The sequence below is a fragment of the Pavona decussata genome, unplaced genomic scaffold (assembly GCF_977016875.1).
Source record: "Pavona decussata unplaced genomic scaffold, jaPavDecu1.1 SCAFFOLD_164, whole genome shotgun sequence".
Taxonomy (NCBI): domain Eukaryota; kingdom Metazoa; phylum Cnidaria; class Anthozoa; order Scleractinia; family Agariciidae; genus Pavona; species Pavona decussata.
Genome location: NW_028145575.1, coordinates 476,913 through 496,874, shown reverse-complemented (window position 1 = coordinate 496,874; position 19,962 = coordinate 476,913). Strand labels below are relative to the sequence as shown.

The 19,962-nt window shown below is 38.4% G+C and overlaps 1 protein-coding gene across 7 annotated transcripts; it reads left to right on the top strand.

Annotated features, from left to right (window-relative positions):
- The first annotated feature begins 1,073 nt into the window (after positions 1 to 1,073).
- On the top strand, positions 1,074 to 13,657 carry LOC146464359 (octopamine receptor beta-2R-like). 7 transcript variants are annotated; one of them, XM_085129831.1, is made up of 3 exons: positions 1,074 to 1,400; positions 1,523 to 1,625; positions 12,026 to 13,657. In XM_085129831.1, the coding sequence occupies exon 3, from the start codon at positions 12,430 to 12,432 to the stop codon at positions 13,342 to 13,344; it is 915 nt and encodes a 304-aa protein (XP_084985957.1). In that variant the 5' UTR covers positions 1,074 to 1,400; positions 1,523 to 1,625; positions 12,026 to 12,429; the 3' UTR covers positions 13,345 to 13,657. The 7 variants fall into 7 exon arrangements, with proteins under 7 accessions (XP_084985957.1, XP_084985956.1, XP_084985958.1 ...); XM_085129830.1 differs by having other exon boundaries at positions 1,074 to 1,625; XM_085129832.1 differs by lacking the exons at positions 1,074 to 1,400; positions 1,523 to 1,625 and adding an exon at positions 9,039 to 9,320.
- The last annotated feature ends 6,305 nt before the right edge of the window (positions 13,658 to 19,962 follow it).

Sequence of the window (19,962 nt, the reverse complement as noted above, 5' to 3'; positions counted from 1 at the left end):
CACTGAAAAAAATCTTATCTTTACACTGTAAAAAAAATATATCTTTCACATGTGAATATAACGACGAAATATAGTCGAAAATTCTCAGATTTCTCCTCGGACATCTTCGGTAGTCTTTGGAAATCTTCGGCAGTCTTCGAGAATCTTCGGTCGTTTACGGAAATCTTCCGAAGTGATCGGAAATCGTCGGAAAATGGCTGAAAACTTCTCGGTATACCAAACAAAATAATATTGGCGTTTTTGAAGCCCTTTTGTTTCTTTCTGGCTAAAATTTACTGTTACAGTGAATTTTTTTCTGTTAGTGTTAAAATACCTAAAATTTAACTGTTTTATGTAACAGAACCAAAAAATTAAGTGTTCAGCGTTATCGAGGTACACCCATTCAGACCCTCTGAGGTCCGCTGCTGTATTTATCTCCTGTTGCATTGATGTTTTAGTAATTCTCATTTGTTTTATGCACGACCCCACCAGCTCTGCTGATTTCTCTTATCGTGTTGAAATAAAGTGCTCGATTGATTAATTGATTAATTGTAGTTTCTGACCGCGGTCATAATTTCGATTCCGTTATCCCAGCTGACGTTATTACGGTAGCTCCCTTGAGTATAGTGTCAGTCAGTGAGACTCTAGATCCATAAACTCTTTCAAAGCTGGCAAGGCGTGGAGGTTTGCGTACCGGCGAGTCCTTTTTCCCTGATGCAGACTTGGCCACAGCTTCGGTTTCACGATAAGTGAGTATTCTGTTCATTTATCATTCATTTATTTATTTGCCTATTTAGGTGCATGTATTTGGCTAAAGCTGGTTTAATGAGCTTTGATTAAAAAGAGTAATACTGAAATCAAAATACCCACAAAGAAACTGAGATGTATTATAAGAATACTGACTAAATGTAACTACATGCCACTAAAATAGCAGATATTAGCCGTTGAGGTGGTTATTAGCTTAAATTCCGTAAGAACTATCTCTGTACATAGTTATTTTATCAAGATGGGTAGGCACAACAGGTCCTATGTTACTACTACCCCTCCCCTCCCCCCCCCCCCCACATGGAATGCTACTCCATCGCTTAGTTGCCCCCAAGCATGAAGTCTTACTAATTAATTGTTAATGACCTTGTTTGAACATGCCAGGTGGCAGAAATAATTTGGCTGATAGCCATCTGATTAGATCATCATGGACATAAGAGTTGCGGTTTTGTAAACGCTCACTCATTCATCCCCTTCATTCCAAGTGGCACAAAAGGCTTTCATTAGGTTCCGCCTGCCATCCCCGTCCTCAGATCTTTTGAACGCTGATACACCTCTTCGTCGTCCTTGAATTTAACCATCAATGCCCTCCACGACAACGTGCTCTGTGTACGCTGGGGGCTATTCTAGCGTGAACTGATGCCCCCCTCCTCAGGGTATCTGTTAGTTCAGCCAATAGGAAAGGCAGGCTTGTCAGATAGATAACATCAACGACATTATTTGAGTGGGTTTCCTAATTATATTTGCATGATACACCCCGTCTTCGTCCTCTCGGCAGGCGACAGGCAATAGATAGCGTCCACCAAAATAATAATTTCACTGACGAGTGTTCTGTGTGTAAAGACTGCTCACTTTTTCGAGGACTCGAGTTGAAAACCAAGGTAATGGTAATATTGCTTGAATCATTACTAAGTATTTAAAATAAATTAATGCATTAGTAAAGGTGTACCATAAGAAATTTAATTTACTGCTTCGTGACTTTCATTTGAATGGTCACACTTGAGGAAATTGATCATCAGCGAGGGCGAACGATTCATAAGACATGACTAGAGGTTCTACACACCGAGAAGTCAATGACAGACCAAATGACAGCACTCGGTCGCTTTCACCATTTTTTTTTTTTTTGTGCCTCTGGAGCCTTCGATGAAACAGTAGGCAAGAGTTGTTGATTTAACTTTCCTTAAGAACACAAGGCAATATAACAAATGTTTTGTTTGTGTTAATTAGTGCTTCTTGTCTTAACGAGAAACGGCCAATATGTTCTTTAGCTTTTTCACCACTGTTTGATTAAAACGTTTTGCTGAGATATGGGAAACAGCTTTGGCAATGCGTCTCGTCAGGGGCCGCACCCAACCGTTCATTTCGGTGGAAATCTGTTGTTATCGAGCAGTGTATTGTACACCTCAACGCACTGATCGCCTCAGAAATCCGGATTTAGTACTTAATTAAAGAAAATCTACAGTTTCTTCGGCAAAAAAATGTTCAAAATTTCGTAACCTACTAGAAAGCTTATTACTTTCGCTTTCGTAGGAGCAAATATGTCATTAAAAATGCGAAAAAGGTAAGCAAACATCATCGTTAAACCAATAACAGTGCATAAATTCTGGGCCAGTAAAATTCCATTTCCGCTAAAACTTTCCGCAGCTTCAGCTAAAGCTGCAGATCACACTGTATCAGTATTAGCTAACACAAACATGTCTTTAGAAGGGCAGAAAACGACCATCTGGGAACACAGAAGACAGCAGTAAATGAAGTATTTTTACTTCAATTTTCTCCTTGGATATGCCCCTGCCTCGTTATCGGCAGGTGGGCAGCAAGCGAAATGTCATTTACCTTAAATAGCCCTTGTTCACAGACCCGTTTGAATCACTTTTGAGCGGCTTCTTCGCCCACTGAGGTCTCTCTCGATCATGATTGACCAATGAAGGAAAAGAACAAGTTAATGAAAGTGCCGGTGGAAAACTCAACCGTCTCAATTTTAAAACAGAATTCGACCTGATTTAACAGCAAAGGACAGCTGTCACACTGGAAAGAAGGTCTGAATTTGTTTTAAGTAACAAGCTGACATCCTGTACTATAAAACTTTCTCAGATGCTATTAGTCCACACCATGGAGTCAATGGTCATAGAAAGTTGCTTTTATTTGAACGCAATTGTAAATTTTGTTCTCTTACTGTACGGTATGGTTCTTATAAACAAATGCAAATTTGTTCTCTCGTGTGTCACTAATTAAATGTTCATGTATTTTTTGCGGAATTCAAGTGCCTTGAATCGGTGTCGCGAAACTGATTGTCCGCCAAGGTGAGTGATCGAACGTAAAGGGATCGGAAAGCCTGGGTACTAGCAGGAAATTAGCACATTTGTCAGCCCTAAAGCAGATGATGTGGAGCCCTAGAGCCCTGAAATTTTCGCCTTGGAGCCCAGGAGCCCTGCATTTATAAGGCCGGAGCCCTGGAGTCCTAAGCCTGTATGGCGACCTTTACTACCAAAATTACATGAATTCAAACGATACAGACAGACAAGAGATGTGTCCATTACGAAATAGCACAGAGAATTAAAAAGTGGTATAGCCAAAGTACAAACTGTTCAACTTTCTTTACTGGAATGGAAAAGTGTAAAACGAAACGATCCGTAGCCAAAAGACAAACAAACCACTGAACAACTTATATCGAAGTGGAAAAATAGTTAAACAATCGAGTCAAAGTGCGAATAGCTCATCCTTCATTTGCAATGTATAAGAACAGTCAAAACGAGAATGGACTAGCTCTCGTTGTTCAAACAACGCACTGTATGAAATCACAGAGGGCTGAAATGCTACATACAGCGTAACATGAAATGGTTTAGCGATGCGCGAAATATCTTAGGGTACTATAGAATACTGATTAACTTGTTCACTTCGATGCTAGTCTGCATATGATTAGGGCCGTGTTAATTGGGTCAACTGCGTTCTTGATATTTCCACATCTAGCTAATCATTACACCATATTTAACCCTGCTTGCATGTGTCATAAAACTCAGCCTGTCTGCAAGTGTAATGGCGGCTAGCACCCCCAGCGTAGCCAATCGAACGTTCAGTAATCGGACTCAAGTTCGTTGATTGAACGCAATCGAACAGCGAAATCTCTGATAATTGCGTTGTTTAGGGTTATCAAAGCTGGTTGATTGATTAAAACTTCGTGGTCTGCTTACAGCTTTAAATATACTCTAATTCACATTTTCATTTGTGTAACTGATTTATTAATATTGTATGGCTGTTTTATAAATGTAGCGTACTTGGCTAAAGTATACACTCGTTGGGATATAAAATTACGCTGAGGTTATCGAGCCAGTAACTTACACTGAGAAAATTCGTCTTGATGAACAATTAAGGTTGACTTTGTCATGATGCGGTCCTTTTGTCACATTCTCGTGACAGTAAGAATGAGGTAAATTAAAATGTAAGTGTGCATCTGAAACAACTAACGAATTTTAATCAGCAACAAATTAAAGGTATATCGGTTTGGACTAACGATCGGTATATTAGGAGATAAATGTTACATTGCTCGCCGAGAAAAAAACCTCTTATTCAGTCTACGCGATAATGACTTTCAGCAGAAGCATATGCTTCTGGTTTCAGTAATAACTGATCCCTAATGCAGGCACTACATAAGAACAGTCATTGGTGGTTTGGGAGTTTTTCTGCTTGCATAAATTTTTCTTGTCTGTTTCTTGATTGATTTTTTTGGCTGTGCCTAGACGGCTTGATCCATCTCTTTCTTAATACCTGCTTGTCTGTATATATCGTTTGAAATTCATGTATTTTTGGTGGTAACGGCCGTTCATACATTTGCTGCCGCGGGTAATGAATACTAGAGGTGAGAACAGTGAAAAACATGAAATTCCAAATAAGTGCGGAAGACTCTTGCCTGAGGAAATACGACATTTGTATAATTCAGGCTTTTTCCTTTGCTTGTGACAGGTTTCCTGTCCATCGGAAACCGATAAAGTTCGATGACTTTTTCGAACGAAAAGATGTTACGAAGGTCTTTTTTTTAAAGTTTTTCTTTCAAAGTCAGCATCAATCTAACGGCGCCGATCAATGCAAATCTTCAACATCCCACCTCTCCCTCCCCCCCCCCCCCAGGAATTTGACGCGAAAGGCCTTTCATAGGGAGGGAGAGAGGTGATTTATCCTTTGCATTGGTGGTGGTGTGATGAATTTGAACCGAAAGTGTCAAGTTAATATATTTTTGTATGGCGGAGTACAGTGGGGATGGTTCCTGCAAAAGGTCTGTAGTATTTTGAAAAAGTATTAGAGAGATTTAAAATTGCGTTTACGTCAAACGACAAACGAGAGATTCGCGTTCACGTTTTCTTGGAAAAATAGCATACAGATGAGAATACTACAAAATAATTCTGACCTTTCGGGAAACCGAAAACAGCGAGCGGCAAATATAGGATAAACATGGTCACGCGGTCATTTCTGCTGTCTGCCGTAAAGGTAATTCTAAACCTCTCCATAAAAAAGGGTGTAAGTAATGATTTTTATTTTTCTGAATATCTTGAATTGCCAAGTCAGTTGCCACATATGTAACGTGTAGAAAGTCGAGACCTTTCATTCTTTGATATTTGCTGTCTGCAGAGCCCGGCAGATGGCGAATGAAAACTAACTAAACGGAACAACGGCTCCTTTCTATCAATCAATTCATTCCAAGGTATACCTTGCATGAGTGAGATGCGAAAGGCATTTCGTGTAACAACATTTTCTGAGCAACGATATGTTCCATGCCCGGGGGGTACTCCCCTATACAAGCTGTATTGTATGTGTGGCCCCAGAGGGTATGGTTTTTAGCCTGTGAACAGGTTCCCAAGTAGGGTATAGGGTGAAGGCAAAAATCGAGCTCTGCGAGGGGGAAGGGGGAAGAGAAAGGAAGGGACGGAGAGAATTTCATTCTCGCCCCCATACCGCGCTCCGCTCGCCGGCTTGCCGATTTTTCATTTCGCCCTATACCCAACTTGGGAGCCTGTCCACAGGCTAATGGCGTTTTTAGCCACTTTGGTCTGAAAATTGGCGTGGATTTTACAGAAACAGGTATGAATTTTGGAGGTCAGGCCTGAGAAAGGGTACCGAAAATTACATGTTTTGGTCTGAAACAGGGTCTGGGTCTGCCTGAGTTTGGAGGACCGAGCTGCACACCGCCCAAACAAAAATTCTAAGAGATATGCCTCCCCCCCCGGCGTTCCAATCTCCCGTAGCAACGCTGCCAAAACCTAATACTCGGCACACGACCAGGGGAATCAGCTCAAAACTGTTGAAAATTAGAATCCGTGTTGACCATCGGAGTGCTTGTGTAATACCCAGAGGGGATGCTAAAATTGCAAATTCACTGGCTTGAATTGATCGGCACATGGGGCGCAGAAGGGACGCACAAAGCACGCCGCTCAACATAATTCAACGTAATTCGCGGCGACCGTTTCTGGCAGCGCAAAGACAAAATACAAGCCTCAAAATTAAAAGTCAAAATTAGAGTCTCAAAATTTTTTAATCAATTAAACAAATCTATTCACCATATGTCTAATTCACTGATATTTATAGTTAGCACAGAAAACGGCATAAGAGGCGTGATGCGTCATGTGGCGTCCAAGAGATTTGTAGACTGTTTTAAAACAACTTCCATTCCGCTCAGTCTGCAAGAGCAGATGCCTTTATCAGCTTTTGTTAGCTATTTCTTTTTTCGAATTATTTTAAACAAATATGATTTTTACTTTGTAAAGCGCTTAGAACAGAACTGGATAAGCGCTATATAAGTAGTTATTATTATTATTATTATTATTATTATTATTATTATTATTATTATTATTATTATTATTATTATTATTGTTTTATCCGAAACAAAAGCCGATAGAGGCCTCCGTTCGCGCAGGCTAAAGCGCGTCAAGGAAATCGTATTTCCGTGGATTTAAATTTCAAATTGATCATAAATATAAAAAAATAAAGTCAAATAGATGAAAACAACGTAGAGTGCTGCCGCAGTTGACTGTTGCGTGCAGATTAAAACTGACAAAAAACGAAACATTTCTCTTTAGCAGTAGGATCGATTAGGAAGTTCGATTTTTTGTACATGTTCCAATCCTGATGCGAGTTCTCTAATAAAATAATCCCTTACAATTTTAGCTTTAAAGTATTAAAGCGCCAGGACGCTGAGGACGGCTAGACCTGTTGATTTTTCAAGAATTTTTTAAGGTGCCTCTTTTCAAGTTATTAAACACAAAAGCGGCATGGTGCTTATTTTGGGTCAGTAAGTTTTCTCTGTGTATAAGGATATAATTTAGAGTCTCGACAGAATATTCAGCTGTCAACCATAAACGGTTGCCAATATTATCCGATAATAGTTAGCGATAATAAAACAGTTTTCCTTTTGAAAAGCAGAAAATTGCTTAAGTTGTCGGCAAAAAACGCAGCAGTCTATTGTCGGCATTTCTTTTTCTTAGTCTGTGAGACAATTGTTGGTCTTTTCACCGGCTGTTTCTTTTCCTTGCAACGTTCGTTTAATAAAGAGGAAAAAAATTTATTCAGCATCCTAGGTCCGTCAGATTAGAAGTCAAAAACAAAATTTAAATGCTTGTAAATACTTTATTTGATATGGATATTGAACACACTTTCATTAACTAACTTTTTTTAGTGTTTGGTTTAATATTCTTTGTTATGCATTTCTCCGTTAGAAATCGAGTCTTTTTGTCTTTTTTTTCTTCCCTGAAAAGTGATATTCCCTCGAGTTCTTTTGCCTTTCGATTTTCCCGATTGCCATTTCATATAGCTGCGCAGCCAATCAAAGGCCCGAGAACTGGGATCGAGAATCACACTTGCACTGACATCCGCAGCGATCGCTAGTTACCAGGCTGTCGTCAATCTCGTTTCCAGAGGCTGCGTTCCTTTCTATTTTAGTGCAAGCTAATACAGATTAATCTGTTCCGATGCTTTAGCTGAAAATTTTAAGAAACGGAATTTTATTCCCGAATTTACTAGCCGATGTTGGTATTACGAAAGTGCAAGCCGACTCCTTTCGTACAAGGGTTAAGTACAGCCTCGGCCGTTAGGCCTTAGCATTCTTTGTTTTGTAAACGGTGAACACTGAGAAGGTTCGTTGTTTTGTCCTGTTTTACTCTCAAAATATCAGCCTTGCAGTTTTTTTGTGCCGGATCAAATCAATTGAACTATCTAAACCTGAGAGCTGCGTTTGCTACACAATACATTATTTACAAACACTCTCAGTCTACTGTCAGAGTGTTTACATCCGAAATTTCAAGAAAAATGTCAAAAACGTGTGAAAACATTTTCTGAAAGTTCTCAGTGTCCGATGTTTATCGTCAGAAAATTATAATTCAGAGCATTTACGCGTAACCCGGCACTGAGCGGGGTGAAGTAGCTTATTAGATATTAAGCCAGTAAATGTGAAATTCTGTCGCCATTTAATTACACAATTGCTCTTCAGAGTAACACAACTGTAAGATCAGGAAGAAGCTACCGCAGAATAGTTTAAAATCTTCTCTAATATAGGAATTGGAAGTTATATCTACACTGCGTGCGTCTAAATATTTAGTGTACGTGTTCTGAAAAGATAACGACGTCAGGCTTTTTCTATCGCGGTGACGATCATTGCCGCGTTAATGGACAAATCCACAGTTTAGAGTGTTCAATCTTATCAAGTCCACCAAAGTTATCGAGGAAGTGAGAATTTGATAACTTTATTATCCATTTTCTAAAAAAATTATATCATTGCATTTAGTCTCGGGCGAAATTGCATTTTGTTTTGGTCGAAACAATCACTGACAGCCAATCGGTATTTCCGTTTAAATTCCCCTAAATCCAACTTCTTTCTATCATCGAATTATTATTCTATTCCTAAAACTTCATTATTTTTCTATTAAATTATTCAGTTAAATTTCCTTTATTCTTGGTCTATATAATATTTTATGTCTCAAAAGAGAGCGACATACAATCTTGATGAAATAAGAAATATTTCTGAAGATATCTATTCTGATAACTCTTTTTGACATTCCGTATCAACGACCGAAATATGAGTGAGTGTTTGGCCTCTACAATGGACTAAAGATAAGGTATATTGTGTTTTGAACCATTTCAATTGGCTTCAACTGCGTCTCAACCAAATGATATGAGGACATATTACATTCACAAATTGTGGTCTATTTGTGGAGACATGATTGCTTATTCAAAGCTAAAAAACGTCCTCTTGTCAAAACATTTTTAAAGAAATGAGCTTGTGGTTATCAGACTGGCAGCCTTTGACGAAACAACTACTCGTAATTAGTTTATTATTCCGCTATATTTTCGCACTTACTTATATTTATGCGAAAGTTGGGGCCTCCCATTTAAAATTGGTGACAGTGCTCTTCGGAAATTATTAAGAATTCCTGAACTGGTACCATAACAAAGATTTACGTACTTCATTTTCACCCTTGAAATTTTCTGTTTCTATTTTTGCTTGTTTCTGCTCTAAAAGGCATCGAGGTAAAGGGAATCATGGCAGATTTAAACGCCCTAAGTGGTGCCAATGTAGGACTTTGAACCCGTAAAAGGTGAGTTGATCACCCCTGTCAATTTACACTGGGGTTTCAGTCGCTTTGACCCGTCTAGGTTCACCAAAGTTGAAACTCGCACAAAAAAAAAAAAAAAAAAAAAAAAACTACATCAACACACTGAATAAAGAAAAGCAGAGAACAAAGGGAAATTAAAAGCCTTACGGTTATCCGTGATAGCAGTAGCTGATTTTGCACCTCTCTTATCAGTATTTTGCTTAAAGTTTTAAGTGGCAAAATCAACTGCGGAGGTATTTCAAAAAAACTTATTTGCATTTGTTAAAACGTTTTACAAGATATCTGTGCCGAGATAGAAACTATCAGCTAATATTGTGATTTTCATCCAAAGCCATAACCTCGTGGATTTTAACGAATCTATCCTTTCGTGTCTTGAGAACTGTCGTTCGAATGGAGTGCCATATAAAACTATTGACAATACTCAACAAACAAGTCCTGTTTCAAGAATTTGCAGCTTTTATTCGCTCTTCATAAACAGCCACACGATTTGCAATTAGACTCCTTTGGATGGGAAATGATTACGGGGTCACGGCGCGGCTTCGTTTGTTTTACATAGAAAATTCTTTTTAGGTATACTTGTCAAGTTAATCAATATTTATTAAACGCGTGCTATATGTTTATGCGATCACGAAAAGTCAAGATGTTTCGTATGGTGCGAGAGACTTAAGTTCATGGCGCTACTGAAGACCATGCACTAAAGGTGAGGCTTGGAGAAATCACGTAAAGAATTTAACGAGAAGCCCCCTCTCCCCCCCCCCCCCAAAAAAAAAAAAAAGCTTGACATGACGGCTTTCTCGTGTTGGTTGCAAACAAGTGTGGAATTAAATTTTAATTATTAAGTTTATTTTGCTTGATAGAAAACCTTTCAGGCCGACAATCTATCGCCTTATGTTGGATTATGAGAGCTTAAATTTTTCCAGCTCATTCAGTTAAGATTAGAAGTCTTTTTAACGACTTCCGTGAGGGGTGACATCAGAAGAAAGAGGAAATACCCCTAGAAAATGACCTTAATTCCTTTTAAAACCCTGCCGGCGAACTTTCTGGCATATTAGAGACAGATCTCGAGAGAGACACAAGCAGACTTAATTGAACTTTGTTGTTTCCTAGAAAACAAATTTAAAGTTAGAGCTAATTTGAAACAAAAATAGAATTTTGAAGATGTCCTGTTTTGAGGGGACCGCAGAAATTATATTATCATAATCTAAGAAAAGTCAATATTGTAGGAAAACATCTTTCCTTTAGTTTACTCGAAAAACCGGATAAGAGAACATACGAACCGTCATTATCCACGAACTAAGTACCTTAGCATCTTTTTCCTTGGAAGCAATTAGATCAATTTACTGATGAAGAGCAACGGGAGACTTTAATTTACGCCACTATTTAAGCGTTTTGTTTTAAAATCTACTCCAAAGCTTTCCAATTTTTTCCTCAATTTTACAATCCAATAACTTGTCAGACGAGCCGCTTTTTTTTCCATAACTGATTGCTGCCTAATGGCGTTGTAATGGCGCAGTTTTTTTCTCTAGTGCTTTACCGTAAACGCTTTTGGAAAATTAATTGCTTCCCGTGAATTATTCAAAATTGATTTCAATATTTACAATGTAGATTTACGACCGTACAAGCTATAGCTTTCGAATCCATCTTGTCTAAATAAAAGTCGTGGTATGGTATGGTTAAAGTCTAAATCAGCATATCACCTCGGTGTTTGGTCGTATTTTTCTTTTCTGGAGAGAGTGCAAGATTATAAGTGCCAATTGTTAGCCGAACAGACTGATAATGGCTACATCCGGGGTATAGCCATTTACGAGCGAGTCAACAGCGTCGAAAAGACGGAAACGAGAAGACGAAATTCAATTAACAAGCGATTGGCACGTAAACAAACCGCACACTGAATATAAACAATTTTTGTGGCTCTCCGAAACACCTGCAGGTAATGATGGTTGGGTTGAATCTTCTAGTTATACGATAAACAATATTCTAATATATCGATAACCTAGCTAGACAATTAGCATGCGTTTCCTGTGCTCTCCATCCACTAAGATAGGAAACACGCTCGGGTTTGAGATAACAATTAACTGGCTTGTATTTTCGTAGATAAATTTATATGCATTTTTATATGAATTTTATTACGCGTGTGTTCAAGTCCTTTTTGGCCTCAATAAGTGGCCTTGCACTACTGTGTTTTGGTTTCAATTTGAACCCTTCACCCGACCTACTACATGATTCTTTTGTTAATGTTTAATACGGTCGTCCTCCTTTTCCAAACAAAAGTAATGCGCTAGCTGAACATCATTTTCAAAGGAAATCTTCCAACGTTCTAAGATTGACGATTGGAGAGGAAGACAATCGCCCACCCAAGTATTTAATACGTACATGTTTTCTGACGTAAGCGGGACGAAAAAGGTGACATGACGTTAGTCTGACCGTTTTCCTGTGAAATTTTTGCAGAAGGGAAGAGTTGAGATAATTTTCGATGTTTTTGTGTACATGTCAAATGGGAGTGAATTCATTTTAATAACCGCCAAAACGAAATAATTTATCCGGCTTTCTTTTCAGTGAGAATTGAATTCTCGCTCGGGTAAAGGGGTTATCAATGTTAATTGATAGACAATGTCAGCCTTATTCGCTAATATAGATATAAAGACATTTGGCATGATACTACTCACACATGTTTTTGTTTTCTTTAGAGAGTTCCTATTGGCAGAATCACTGGAGCGAAGACTTTAAAAGGGGAATTGCTGTCGTTCAATAGAGCTCATTATTGTCGCCTCATTTGGCCAATTCACTCGGTCTATCTAAATCGTGAATTTACGAAGAACATCTGGCTTGACAATTAGATATATGTACATATCTTTTTTAGCCACCGTGCTTACGAAGAAAGAGGAACAACTTTCCATGCTGCAAGCCGTGTGATATTGCTTGAGACGTACGCATATCGGGTGCTGTGACTGAGAGACATTATTACATTTCCTCGCCTAAAGGGAGATCCCGCCACGCCACGTCTTTCAACAGCTAATTGAAAATTTCACTCGCGTTGGGCAACATAGCGAGCGCGAGCTTCACGATCACGAATTGATTATACGCGGAAAAAATGACTAATCAAACAGTACCATCTTCCAAACCGCTCAGCGAAGCTATCCCTTTGGGCATCCTTGGCGTTTTAATTACGCTGGAAAACCTTCTCGTTTGTTTTCTGGTCTACCGCTTCCGTAAATTGAGGACTTTTACGAATGGATTTGTGGTGTCGCTGGCTCTATCAGACATTCTGTTTGGCGCAGTGTTGATTCCGGTGAATATCACGGATCGATTCAACCCTGTCAACGTCTACTTAATTTCCTTTATTCTCTTCGCGAACGTTACCAATTTGTTTGCGGTGACATTGGACCGCTATATGGCTGTCATAAACTCGCTACGTTATTCGTACAATATGACCAAACACTTTGTCAAAATATTGGTTATGGCGTGGATTTTACCCATTCCACTTTGCCTGTTGCCGTTGTTATGGGACAACGACTCCACTGCTCACACAGTTTACCTGTTTTTCATCGTAATCGGAGTTATACTTCCTTACATCTTCATTCTGTTCGCCTACATCAAGATTTTTCGCGAGGTTGGGCGCCAAGTTAAGAACCTTGCTAAGCTCGCGAAATACGAAAACCCTAGCGAGGCCGCGAGAGAGGGCAAACGCGTTGCTGGCGAAGCCCGCGTGGCAAGAGTTTTTGCGATTATCGCTGGAATCTTCGTTATAAGTTGGATGCCTGTGTTCTACATGACAGCAGTTGATGCTTTGAAAAAAGACGAGCTTATTCCCCCAGAACTCTCGCTCGTTTCGTGGTATACTATGACCGCTGGTTCGCTGGCGAACGCCGCGGTTTACGCGTTTTTCAAGGGCGACTTCAGGAAGGCTTTCCTTCTCCTTTTTCACTGCCACACTTCAAGCTTCGGTCACCGATTCTCCGGTGACGAAGCGGTATGTGGAATTAGGTCGGGCTCCTCTGAGAACTAAAACCCTGAATTGCGATATGCTTTGATTTCAGTGCTATTTTCATGCATGTGGTAGTATTGTGTAAGCTAGTCAAATATCTTGCTGAAACATACGCCTAAAGCCATTGTTCGATTGAGTTAGATGTGTGTTTTTTCCGCCCCAAACCGAAGTCACATTTGAATTACTAGCGATCATCATGGGCCGCCGGAAATCACGGACATGAAATCTTGGAGAAAATACTAAATAATAAAAAAAGATGTGGTAATCGTTTGTGATATCCTCCTCTCCGTCATGGCGTTTTGTGAGAAATAAAAAATGTCAGGCTTTCTTGTGGGTTGATTTGAAATCTCTTAAGAAAATAAAATGTTAAAATTCAATTTTTTATTCTACGAAATTAATCCCGGGTACTGAAGCTAAGATTTGAAATCCAATCTATCTATTGAACGGCATTCAGGATTAAATCAATACGGATTTCAAGGCCACTTTTAGTTTTTAAACGGCAATTTAAGGATGATGTAAAATAGACTGCCAATCTGTCATTTTGTCCGTTTTGGTTAAACCTCGCTGGAATATTAAAATTTAAAATGTCAACTGTAGTTAAACCACAAAAAGGCCGCTTTTTGGAACGCTTGACTCTTTTAATGCAAAAATCAATATACCAAGGTTCATAAAATAAGTTAAAGACGAAGAAAAGGCGACATTGTGTACATAAGCTTTAAAACAAAAGGCTTTTATTTGCTCTCAGCATTTGACGACACTGATCGAAAAACTACGGCCTCACGGTCATGTATTCGTGTTATTTGTGAGATTAGAAAACGAGAATGACTTCCTTCCAATGCAAAGGTGCCCTCAATAGCTTAATAACTTTCATGCATTCAAATGTTAACACAATTAATAAAAGGAAAATTAGTTGAGCGAAACTGGGATTTCAGATAATTTTCAAATACAATCCATTTTGTGGACCACCTTTCATTGTTTGGGGTTTCACCGTATGGCTCCTTTTGCCTAAGCGTAGCTCAGTTGTTTGAAAAATATGATATGGAACTTCAAATTTGCATATGATTCCCGGATAATTCAGCTTAGGATATTCCTTTCGCTTAGTTAAAGCTATTCACTCAGTGAAGGGCCACTTTCGTTGACAATAATCGACGGGAAAATAGAGAAATCGATTTTTAACGTTGAACGTGACATTAACGAATAATCTCTTATGTAAAATTTTAGATATTTATTAAAAGCCTGGATTAAGTTTCTCTCTGGTAATATTTTCTGTAGAACAACAGGCCTTGCGAAAGTTCCCATATTGTTGAACTACGTGCCGAATTTTAGAACTGTTAACTCCACAGTCATTTTAGCAAGAACTCTTCATTTGCAAATTCAAATTGTTGCTATAAAGAAATTTAAGGCTGCCGATATAGTTAAAAGTAACAGAAGCTAGTTATCTCTGCCAGAAGAGGAATGCATGCATAATAAAAACATATAGGGGCACTCGATTTTCTTATTAAACCAGTTTCTATTGTCGTTTTATTGACCAATTTGGTTTTCTTCTTCTAGCGAATGAAAATCGGTTTTCATAATATTTTATCAATACATCGAACAGCAGGATACGGAAATTAAAGTAAAACGCGACAACACTGGCTCTAGAGTAACACGGCTACATTCGCTTTTAACTTTTTGCCAAATTGAAAAGATTTTAATTTATAAATTCAATGTTATCAGATTCGTACAATATTTGCGGATAAAACCACACAAACCCTGAAATTATCTACATTTAGATTAAAACTGAATCTCCTTGAAGAGGGCTCGCTGAGGTGGCAAGGTCAGTTTTCATTTCCTTCTGTAAAAAAAAAAAAAAAAAAAATTGCCTTGAGGTAATATTGAGCGCATCGTATTAGTATTCCATTAGTATTTCGTATCACGTTTTCATAATAAAATAAGAACGACAAATTTCTAAGCTGAGACTATTGAGCTGGGCCTGAATGTTCTTAAGTTTTAGTGTTTTGAGTTTAAAAAACGCTGTTAAAGATGTCCGTGAGTTAAAGTGGCAGTGTCGCCAATTGATGTTTAGTGTGCCTTTGAATAGGGAAAAAACTTATTTGTATCATGAAAATGTTACAGTTTTGCTAACAATTTTCCTACGAGTATACATAATCCAGTATTAATTTTGCTATCTGTTGCACCCGATAGCTTGGATAGAAATGTATTACAACCGAAAAAAAATTGGTCAATTTTTTCAACTTCTTCCTGTGTATTTTGGAGAAATTGTTAAAAACTGATTTACAGTTTATTCTTCATTGGAAAAGTCATTTAAAATTTTCCTCCCGGTGCCCTACGAAGAATTTTATGCTAGAGAAAAGGTTCTATGTTACATGATTGAGTAGCTTTCATTAAAATACAACAAATCTCCATGACAGCGCCCCTTTAAGGGGGGGATTACACCTAAATTTGAATGAAATTTGAAGAGGTTTTCAGAAGAGATAGAAGAAAGAAAATGATTTTTGGAACACCAACAGACAGTTGATACCCACACAAGAGCACCCCAGGTTGCTAGTGGACTAACTTGGTGTCCGCCTATTAATTATTAACCACAAATTCTTATTTTAAAACTTCACTAAATCTTCAATGTTTCTTATTTCTCTTTTTACCAATCCTTCTAGAAAAACTACTCCTCCCAAATATACCCAAAAATCACCCAAAAATTCACAAAACACCCCACAACACAGATTCACGGGATGATGACAGAGTTTTTGGATTGCTTGAAACGTGAACGAGATATTTCTATTAAAGCCATGTCAAGTGGCGGAAAAATGGCGTTTAGTCCCCCCTTAAGTGATGTAGTATTTCAATACAATATCAAAAAACCTAAATGGCGAAAGAAGCAGACGACCATACCACCACATGTATTTTAGCCTTGGGCTCAACTAGGACTTTATTTCCTCCGACCCAATTGTTTTCGGGAGTGGTTACCCTGGTTAAGAGTTCATCATTATTTTAATCAGTATTTACTCATTATTTAAAAATGTAGTAAGAGTTCATCGTGAAATCATGGTTTTGTTCTTAGAATGTTCGTAAAGGTTTGGACAAGTCAGTTAGACGATATGTTCTTAGGAGGAAAAAGCTTCTCAATAAAAAAAAAAAAACAAAAGGTTTGGCTGACTTACCAGTTACAGCAATATCGGTGAGTCCGTTGTTTGTGCGCATAAAACTGGACTGGTTATTCGCACACATTCAACTTTCACGTCCTCAGTTTAGTGCGGTGCTAACTTTTATAGTATGGGTAAAATCATGATCCGAAAAAGTAACCATTGTCTGGTTTTAAGCAGAAAAAACTTAAAAACTTAAAAGTTTTTGCATTTAGTTTCTACATACTTACATCAGGGCCCGGTTGTTCGAAAGCTAATCCACGATTAAAGTTAATCGAGGTTTTCATCTCGCTCGTTTAAAATGGTTTGAAAGGCTAATTTCAAGCTAAAGGTTACTGAAGAAAAGTCTATGGCAAAACTGAAGGACAAAAATCTTTTGGGAGAATCTTTATTAATTATAATATTAATTAAACTCGCATCAAAGTTCACGTTAATCCGGGATTAGCTTAATCGGGCTTTGAACAACTGGGCCCGGGATTTTATCTAGTTAGTTCTGATAACTATGAAACGGTTGCTAAAAAGTAAGTTAATAGGTCTAATTTAGGGTGCGTTCGATTGACCATATTCCGGAATAGGAAAACATGACAAGAAATCCTTCATCAGAGGCTTTTGTAGTTGTTGGAGTACAAAGTCGCTCTAACATTATCATTTGTCAGAGCTGGAAACTTTGCAGAACTGTCTTCCCAAATTTACTAAAAAAGAAAATCCAGCAGGTATTTCGCTTATTCTTATTCCGGAATCCGGACGCAACCTTATACTTCGAATGTAATTGAATCTTCAGAAAAAAACTAGTAAAAAAACTGGAGTAAATCAGCCCGGCAATATCCACATAAATAGCAAGTGAGCGCTTTGCTTTGAGAAGTAACATGGCCTAAAATTCAAACAGGGTGTAGGTGCGACTTGATCAGTTGATTGAGTCTGATCCCAACGAAAAAGGACTTTATAGCCGTTAGAGCATATATCTTCTTAAGGGCACCCGATGGCTGGTTTCAGTGGATTATATGCTCGGAAAAGCATTAAGCTGGTGACACGCAGTTGATCAACAAATGTTGAACCGTGTGTCATCAGCTCAGTTAAGACTGGAAAACGATTGGTTAGCGCCGTTCAACAAGTGGCAACTTGTTGAATAGAATAGAACTCATCTCTATTTCGTTCAACTGCGTTCAACACCGTTCAGCATGTTGAACGGCCTATTTCAACATTCAACACTGCACGACACTGTTGAACATTTGTTGAACAGGAGCTGCAACATTTGTTGATCAACAAATGTTGAACGGTGTGTCACCAGCTTTACCCGCCTCACAAATTCGGTTTAAAGTCAGGGCCCAGTTGTTCAAAGCCCGATTAAGCTAACTCTAGATTAACGAGAACTTTGATTCGAGTTTAGTTACCAAACAATAAAAATTTTTTCAAAAATATTTTTGTCCCTCAGTTTTGACATTGAACTTTCTTTACCAGTAGCTTAAAATTAGATTTTAAAAACATTTTTAACGAGCGAGCTGGAAACCTTGGTTAACTTTTAATCGGGGATTTGCGTTAATCGGCTTTCGAACAACCGGGCCCAGGTCAGAACAAAAACTAGCGTTTCTTTAGCGAAAGCCGGGTCACCTCAAACTTTCGCAACGCTGAAAAACTAATTCCTTTTGTTGTCGGAGGGGCAAAGTTGTCGTTAAAAAAGTCCAGCCGGCATTTTCTTTGCCAACAGCAGCTTGAAAAGTTGGGGAATTATTAAAGATTCCGTTCTCTAAAATTTTCTGCAACACAAACTTTCAGCTAAAGAATCCGAACAGACAAAAACTGGGTTAGTTTACACAAATTTGCCTTTCTTAAAAAAGGTCATAAACTGATGACGTGGGAATGAAGGAAGCAGCGCTAGCATTTGACTATTTTGCTTTAATGTTGTCGTTGGGTGCCCCTGAACCCTGTTGTTTAATCATAGCCATAAAATGAGACGAGAAGGAACTCAAATTATGTAACTACATAACCAGTACCAATAAAAGAAATTAGTGCCTTTATTGCGTTGAGTTGTTTGTTTGTTTACGGACTGCTGAGTCTTAAGCTAAACATTTTCAAAGAGAACTGCTGCGGTTAATTTACAAACTTTTTGTTCCCTTCCTAATCACCGGTGTTGCGACGAAGAACATGGAAAGAACGATAGTTTAAACTGACAACAAATTCAGAACTGGAAATTTCACGGTGGCCCAAGCCATGGTCAGCAAGATCTGTCAAGCATGGCTATTTCAAGAGCTATTGTTAAAGAACAAATGGTCTGTCAACTAGACGACAACACTTTTAAATTGTGTAGGAAAACCTAGACCTTGAATCATAAAATCAACAAGACGGTCACAAGTTCTTCAGTAAGTCATACAGCCAAAATAACTCAGTCAACTCTTTTATCACTAAAGAACGAAATTCAACTTCACAAAGATAACTTTAAGGTAAATTAAAATAAGAAGAGTTAAGTCAAAGGGGTAAATTGTACTAAAAACGGGTAATCGAAGGAAATTTGTCTTGCTGTAGATAATCAATTTTTCAGCACATTGGACTTCAACGCAATTCAATTTCTCTTCTTAACCACCATTGGTCAATGCACGCCAAGTGATGCAACTCTCGGCTTTAAAGAGGAAGTCTCTAGGGGTTTTTGACCTGTTTCGTTAAAAATGGTGAAATAAGACTATCACATAGCTACAAAACAATTTTGGAACAACGCGAGGAAAGAGATCAACTCAATTCTTGAAAGGAACAACTCGTGATCTGTTCTAGCGCATTTTGAAAACAAAAATGCGAGAACTTGAAAAACGTTAGCCTAACATTTCAAGTTTCAGTCCACTCTGACCTACTCTGTCTCTGGCCAGAGGTACTAATCGACAGTTTTATTGCACTAGGGTGATAATTTATAACAAAAATAGACAATTATTTTACGTTTCCGTTGACAGACAAACATTTTGGGTTTTGAAATGACATCAAATTCGCGTGATAATTCCCCTTTAAATTGGTTCATTCCGTCAAAATTTTAGGTTCGCAGGTACATTTTTCTGGCTGAGATATATCCGTCGATAGGAAACACAGATTGTTTTCAGCTAATTTAACCGTTTTTCTCAAGTTTAAAATCTTCCTAGTTTGCGGCCGTTCCCAAACAACGCAAGCTGAGCAAACAGCAAAAACACTTTTTGGCTTTAGTTGGTTACTCTCGACGCTCACAACATTCCTTTAGTTTTGTCGCTGCGTTTGGAAGTTTTTGCTTTCCAAAACAGATAAAGCAGCGAACGAATATTTGAACAGCTGTTCTGGACCTGACCAAAACGGCACTCTTCTGGGAGAGCATCACAGCGCGACTAAAACTCTGTCAAATCATTCCCGATAGCTACTCTGCAGACATTGCTGTTTCACCGGGCCTGAGACCAGGCTCCTCCAAATTTCAACGCCAAATCAACTTTTACTTTCCTTATTGCCAGGCATTATATCTGGCTGTCCAAAAACAAATCTATAACTGTGTTGC

What these genes read in the sequence shown, in the direction of transcription:
- LOC146464359 (XM_085129831.1), top strand. Translation starts at nt 12,430, where the DNA reads ATGACTAATCAAACAGTACCATCTTCCAAACCGCTCAGCGAAGCTATC.